This window comes from Acipenser ruthenus, chromosome 29 (assembly GCF_902713425.1).
Source record: "Acipenser ruthenus chromosome 29, fAciRut3.2 maternal haplotype, whole genome shotgun sequence".
NCBI lineage: Eukaryota > Metazoa > Chordata > Actinopteri > Acipenseriformes > Acipenseridae > Acipenser > Acipenser ruthenus.
In genome coordinates this window covers 19,119,564-19,127,066 of record NC_081217.1, presented here as the reverse complement: position 1 = coordinate 19,127,066, position 7,503 = coordinate 19,119,564, and the positions used below count along the sequence as shown (strand labels likewise).

The 7,503-nt window shown below is 41.2% G+C and overlaps 1 protein-coding gene across 1 annotated transcript; it reads right to left on the bottom strand.

The window, feature by feature from the left end:
- Positions 1–1,532: 1,532 nt before the first annotated feature.
- LOC117433258 (epiphycan-like) lies at positions 1,533–6,571 on the bottom strand. Its single transcript, XM_034055371.3, has 7 exons — positions 6,476–6,571; positions 5,520–5,685; positions 4,008–4,188; positions 3,434–3,592; positions 2,951–3,153; positions 2,497–2,592; positions 1,533–1,898 (listed from the first exon to the last, which is right to left on the bottom strand). The coding sequence occupies exons 1-7, from the start codon at positions 6,556–6,558 to the stop codon at positions 1,728–1,730; spliced, it is 1,059 nt and encodes a 352-aa protein (XP_033911262.2). The 5' UTR covers positions 6,559–6,571; the 3' UTR covers positions 1,533–1,727.
- Between the last annotated feature and the right edge of the window lie 932 nt (positions 6,572–7,503).

Here is a 7,503-nt window from a genome sequence, read left to right as displayed (position 1 = left end):
AAGGTTCTAAATGAATATTAATAAAAGACATTGGACAGTGTGCAAAACATTATGATAATGTGTATGTGTAGGAGGAGGCTGTTCTGTAAGTTTCAGTGCAGGCTGATAGCTGGATATGTGCTTGATCAGTAGGGGGAGAGCGATGTGAGACAGACCAGATAACAGACAATCAATAATGCACCACCCAACCTCCTTGTGTGGGAGGGAAGCTCAGAGGCATTCACAGGCCAGCCCTGGCTTCTCTGAATAAATCAATAGGATGAGCAGCAATGGCCTTGTCTGTCAAGGTCACCTTGAAAGCTATGCAGAAGTGAGGCAGAGAAGCTGTACAGTGGCAATATTCACACTGCTTAATACACAGACTCCAACACGCCTCCTCTCTCTGTAACACTGATGCTGAGATCCCTTACAGGAACATTCCAGTGGATCCCATTATACCGTGTTACCCCTAGGAATCAGTGGTGTAACATTGGATTGCCACAAATATTGATCCAGGTGCAGCACACTGCTGTGTGCACCTGGTAATCCATTGTAGACCCTGTTCTGTTGCACTGGTGGTTTTCATGTCTGTTCCCTACAAGGGCTCGCTATTAAGGTGCATGGTAATGACAGCGCTGGAGAGCTGAGAATGGAGTGTTTGGACTAGTGCTCAATGTTAAGGTGCTGCGTGTCAGTACTGGAGAGCCGAGAATGTGGGCTCACTGTCATTTTCATCAGACAGATGTGGCAGCCCTGTCATGCGTCCCGTCGCTTGTTGGTGGCAGGTCATTGTGGATGGGCTTAGTTGCTGTGTCCGCTCCCTGACCCCAGCTGTGCACACTGGAAAAGTAACACTGCTGATTACAGGGCGTAACCCCGTACTCTCACGCGACTCCCTGCAAAGCTCTTTAGAATTAGAGACCCACACACCATAGCATCCAGGTTTTACAGCACATTCAAAAGAAACCTTTGTGTACTGGACTAGGAGTTTTCTTAAATTGTCCTCAGGTTTATATACAGCATTGGAGAAGACATCCTCGGAGCCAATAGCGATCTTATTGTTCAGTAAGAGACAGAAGAGAGTCTCAGACTTGGAGGGTGAAGTGGATAGCAGTCTGGGGACAAACCTTGCGTGAACTCTTCCAGATGTTTTGAGGGTGGATTTGAGAAGGATAGCTACAGATTGGGTTTGTCCACAATCAGGAAAAACTGGACCAATCTGGTGTGGAAGAAATGGAGAAAGGTCTCCCTCGTGTGGTGAGAAGGTGAAATGAATTTACTGCAAATTTAGTGTTTTATTCCTGTAACAGCATATATACAAAATAGATCAAATAAATATCAAATAATATATATATATATATATATATATATATATATATATATATATATATATATATATATATATATAAACTGAACACCATAAACCATAGCTTTCATGGTATTATTATTATTATTATTATTATTATTATTATTATTATTATTATAGGTATAATACAAATAATAATAATAATCCTCATCATCATTATCATAATAAACGAACAGATAACGTGAAAGCTTGTATAGAAGTTTATTTGATTTTACTCAACTACAGTTGAAAAGATTATGATACATTGTTTTGCTGCAGTGCTGAGTATTGTGGTGAGGATTGTTCTAGGGGTTGTGTGAGTGTGAGAGTCGAAGCTGGGGTTGTAGGAAGACAGCCTGAGAGCTGAGTGGTTAGTTTGGGGGTGTAGGCTCGTTTGAGGGGCTCACTGCATTCTCCCGGTGGGGAGGCGTGGCAGGCAGAAGTACGCTTGAGGGAAGTGGCTGAGGTTGATGGGATTGCCGTCCAGTCGAATGTCCTCCAGCGCCCTCCGCTGGTGAGTGGTGTCGTGGTGGTTGCAGAATGTCTCTTTATGCATCGTCTGGATGTTGTTGTGCTTTGGATAAAAACAGAATCAAGACTAAGAAAAAGAAATCCTATCCCACAGAGACAGAATACTTTCCACATAACTAATATCATAGAGTCCCTCATTTGTTTTGTCCAGTTTCTACATTTGTTTTTCAGAATCGCGTACCGATTCTGTACAAAAAGGGCCTACAAGACCCAATCTACCCGAATTATACTACACATATCTTATATTTGTGAAATTTTGTATTCTCTTGTTTTCAACATGTTGGTATTAACCTTCATTCTCATCATAGGTCCTTCCTCCTAATCTGACTAGTATTTAAGTTTTGTTTGGGTAATTTTGACATATTGGCACTCAAGTAATGAATGACAAAAGGAGGGTTGAAAATATAACCTGTTTGAGCACTGATGAATTATTATTATTATTATTATTATTATTATTATTATTATTATTATTATTATTATTATTAGTATTATTAATTTCTTAGCAGACACCCTTATCCAGGGTGACTTACAATTGTTACAAAATATCACAGTACAAAATATCAAGTTGTAAAGTATCACATTTCAGAATATCACATTACAGATAATAGCAGTAACATAGTTATGATTAATATGACTGGTACCTGAATATGAAAACTTCGAAGACTCTCAGGGAGAGGTATAGGAATGAAGTCAAGCCGGTTATAGGACAGGTACAAGAACTCTAACTGCGTCAAACCCTGAAAAAAGGAAGAGATTACATAAGACTTTGTAATAGCAAAGCAATGGACCTGTATTCAGGGGAAATGGCAGATACACTGGTATGAGATTTTGATAGAAGGGTTCTGCAATGGTTGCCCTTCTGTCACCATGCACGTAAGTTACCTCTCTGATTATGAAGGAAGCGTGTCCATATTCAAATACCCCTGAGGTTCAGAACATGAAAAGAAAAAGGTAACACCCTAAAAAACAGCTTGACACGTGCATGCAAGGTGCAGAGTCTCGTAAGGGGTGCAGCTGCATTTAAAGAACGTCAAGCAGGAAGCAGCATTTGAAAATCGTTGGCATTTCTTCAAACTTTTATTTCCTCCGCCCCACCTTGAAGGCCTCCGGACGGATGCCTGCGCTGAGGAGCTGGTTGTTGCGGGCGTCGATGTATCGCATGGTGACTGGCAGCTCTGGTAGAGACCGGATTTTGTTCTCTGCAAGCAGGAGCTCCTGCAGTGCGGGCAGCTTCAGGAAGGCATCCTCATCCAGCTCTGTGATGTGGTTTCCAGTCAGGTCAATGCGCTTCAGCTTGTCTGAAACACACAGCAGGGCTGAGAAGATGTGTTCTCCTGGGTGCTCACAAGAACTCAGAGATGTATAGTAAAGGGCATAGGTACAGAATGGAGAGCCATGCTCTTTACCTGGTGCAGAAAGACGGGCCAATGTACAAATAAAATGTTTTCCTTGAGTCGTTGCCCTAACCCTAATTAAGAACTCATTTCAATCTTAAACTCAGTATTCTAATTCTCTCAGCTGAAAAGCCCATCTTTCTACACCTATACCTATTACAGACGAGCACGACAGCGGACGTACTCAGGTTGAGGAAGTCGTTGCCACCGACTCGCTTGATCTTGTTGAATCGGGCGTAGAAGTAGGTGGTGTCTTTGGGTAGAGGAGGAACGTACTCAAGGTCCACATCATCGCAGTACACTGAAGTGCTGATACACACACACAGCAGACAGGTTGGCAAGCCTGGGGAGACAAGAGCATAATGTGAAGACCCAACACACACACAGACACACACAGGCGTGCACGCATGCATACACTCAACACACACATGCACGCACGCAGGCATACAGGCACACTCACACATGCGCACACATGCATGCACTTGACACACTTTTGCATTATGTTCTTAAGCAATATTTAGTAAATTGCCATAAAAGCAATATTGTCAAACAGACAGAAGCAGACACATTCTCACATACAGACATAAATATTAGGCAGGCATCATACCCATTATCTGATAATATCTAACAACAGACCGTCAGATATTTTCCTGCCAGAATAAAACAAATGAAACAAAAACCACTAGAAATGATTTTGTTAGAAACTGTTGTAGGTTATTTTCTACAGCCCTTCATCGCAGTTCTGTCCCAGGACTCACCCAGTCCAGTCTGTGGTCCAAACAGTCCTGGTCCCTCAAAGTCCAGCCTGGGGGGCGGGGTCGTAGTTCGAGGGCGAAGAGGCACCTCCTCTTCCAGGGCTGGAGGTGGAGTTTCAGGCGGTGGCACGTTCTGATTGACCGGCAGGACGTTGGGAGGTGGTGCTACTGTCCCGACTTCAATCTACCCCCAAAAACAAGTTTCCAACTGTCAGCCTGCAGCTCATGCAATAAAAATAACTTTCCGGAGAGTGATATATCTCACCGCCACCCACACAAGTTGTGATTGTAGGCCCTGAATGAATTCTGTATCTTTTGTAAAACACATGCTATGTAGCCATATCTCTCCATTCATTGCTAGATCCTGTGACTATATACTGCTGCCGTTTCCTTCCCCACTGCACCAAAATATAATTGTTTTTGTGAAAGAAAAAAAAGTCTTACTACAAACCAAATAACCAAGAAATCATGATGTTAAGGAATTAAAAAGTGTAATCTGAACAGTGTGTACAATTCAAAGAGATTTGTGGGTCACTGTGACAGGGTGCCCGCCCCTTGTGAGTATTTTATTATTATTATTATTATTATTATTATTATTATTATTATTATTATTATTATTATTATGTTTGTGTGTGGATGGATGAAAGCCGTCCGTAATTATTATTTATTATTTGAGGCTTGTGGGGATGTGGCTGGAGCCTCAATAAGGTAATTGTTTAACAGGTAATTAAGGCTCCAGCCACAGTATAAAAGACCCACTCTGGGCTCAGAGTACAGGAGTGTTAGAGTCAAACAGAAAGAGCGAGCGAATGCTACCGTATTACAGTGAACAAAGGTACTCTTTTTCTGATAAATAATTGTTAGTGTGTGTGTGTTAATTTACTTTGGCCAACGTGCCCTTTTCTTTTGGTGTGTTTTGTTTAAACTGTGTTGTTTTTATAATTTAATAAATACAGTGCTGCGGCAGTTTCGCCCTGTAGCACATGTGTGATTGTGTCCTTTCACTGATCTGACGTTACCCCTGCAGCTCTCACTGCCACAGCCACACATATAGAGTGCGAAAGAAGCACATGGTACATCAAACATGTACTAAAACATACATATATCTGCTACTATATTAGGCTAAAGAGAGATCTGTTTGCAAGCTTTGCTTTCTGGTAGTGCTGCACTTCCTTAGTCATTTAATTTGGAGAGGGAGAATCATTTAACGATCTTAAACCCTTTAAACACTCTCTAGATTTTTTGTTTTCAATGTTGTCAATTCTAGGCTGAAATATATGCATTGAAAATATGGCCTGTACTGTCATTCCAGTAGAATGTGCACAGCACTGTGTGTTGCAGAACAGGTGATGCTCTCTCTCTCTCTCTCTCTCTCTCTCTCTCTCTCTCTCTCTCTCTCTCTCTCTCTCTCTCTCTCTCTCTCTCTCTCTCTCTCTCTCTCTCTCTCTCTCTCTCTCTCTCTCTCTCTCTCTCTCTCTCTCTCTCTCTCTCTCTCTCTCTCTCTCTCTCTCTTACTATGGGCTCCAGGTCATCGTAGTCATACAGGTCTCTATAGTTGGTGAGGTCAATGTTCTCCCAGTCTGTCTCGCCAGTGAGGTCATAGTTTTCCCTGCGTGGGGCACACAGACACACCTCCAGCAAGGATAGGGCCAGCGCTAGACAGGTCAGGGGCTGCTTCATCCTGGGAGCAGAGTGAGGGTAAACGTTTATACACAGCACACAGAAACAACACCAGCAGGATTACTTAAATCAAGAAATCATTACCCACCACGGGGTTAGGTGGTAAACCCTAACCCTAACCTCAAATCACTGTCATCACAATCATGCAAAAAAGATATTGAACGCATTTTGGATACACTTTACACTGTAGCTACTATTTACTACATGCAGAAGAACACCAGTCTGTGACCCTGAGAATGGAACGCCGTGTTCACAACATGGATTGAAAACTATTATCTTCCCAATCACATCATTTTATTATAGCTGCAAAACAATGCTATACAATGTTGCTAGCAGCAATGCAGCAGCACAATTCCCAGGATGTCTTGATTCAATTCTGACATTTGCTGGGAAACAAATGGTGATTTACAGAAACAAGTTCAAATAAACCAAATACATGAGCAATTTACAAGTGTTAAAAAAGGAAGCTCCCGAACCAAAGTTCAATGAATTATAACATTGATTAAGCACATTTCTCTTACATTTCGTCAGATTTAAATGCAAACATGGAGCAAAATCTGAGTAACTATTTTTTCCTATGTTGTTGTTCTACAGTAAATACAGTACTGGTGTTCAAACTGTAAACAACTTCTCAGTCTAACTTCCGTTTCTGTCTCTCCCTTTTGATGCAGTATCTGAACTGAAGAAAAGCTGCGCTGGCACTTTATAACACCGACATCTTATTCAGCATTCGTTTTATAACTAAATAAATATTAGGCATGTTACGTGGTTATCTTTCCTAATGTATTTACTTTTTTGCTGCGAGAGGAGCTGCGGCTTTCTCCGTGAGACGAGACGCTTCATCCCCGCTCCGCCCGAACCAGGGCGAGCCCATTCCCTCCTCCCCTCCCCCGACCCTTCTCGCACTTCGTTTGCTTGTGTGTTGCTTTGAACTGAACTCCCGACCGCCGTTTAGCCAGGCTATTTATAACTTAAAAACTGCTAATTAAAACGCTCATATTGTGTGTCCCCCCGATATATATATATATATATATAAATACAACAACAAATATTTCTTCAGATTTCTTTATAGTTTAGGACACAACATATTATTGTGATACAGCTATCTGAAATCTCTTTGTATCAGATAGTTTGCATCAGATGGAAATAATGTCACATTAAAATCAGCTATGCTGTTTATTTACTTTACATTAAGTTTCTCTAGTTACTGTGTATTTATGTAACTTAGTAAATACATGTGTACTTACACATAATTGCAGTGTTATTATGCATAGTTACAATGTAGTTAATGTGTAAATCTTTTTGCACAATATATGTAGAATTGTATCAGAAAAGGGTTAGGGTTAGAGTTTGGGACAGCATTAGGGTTAGCATTAGGGTTAGGGGAGCTTAGGGTTATATCGTGCAAAAATATTGACACATCAAGTACATTGTAACTATGCATAATAACATTGTAAGTATATGTAAGTACACATGTATACAGTATTATACAAATATCGTAAAGGGTGCTGTGTAAGATACCAGCTGATTTATTTGAGTTGTTTAGGATTATGCAGTTGGGTAGCAGTTGGAACAAGCTGCTTTGATTCTGTGTAACTCTGGTTGGGGTACTCTGGCTCTTGCTGGGTCAGACAGAGGGGCATTATGGGGCCATGCCGTGACAACGAATTATGTTTGTTACATTTGATTAGCCATCAGTATCAGACTATTGGGAAGCCCGGGACTTATTGGCCAGGCTTAATATGATAACTATGATATATTAGTGTACCAAATATACTGTTTCCATGGAATTGCCCTTTGGGAGGAATGCACCTGTTTT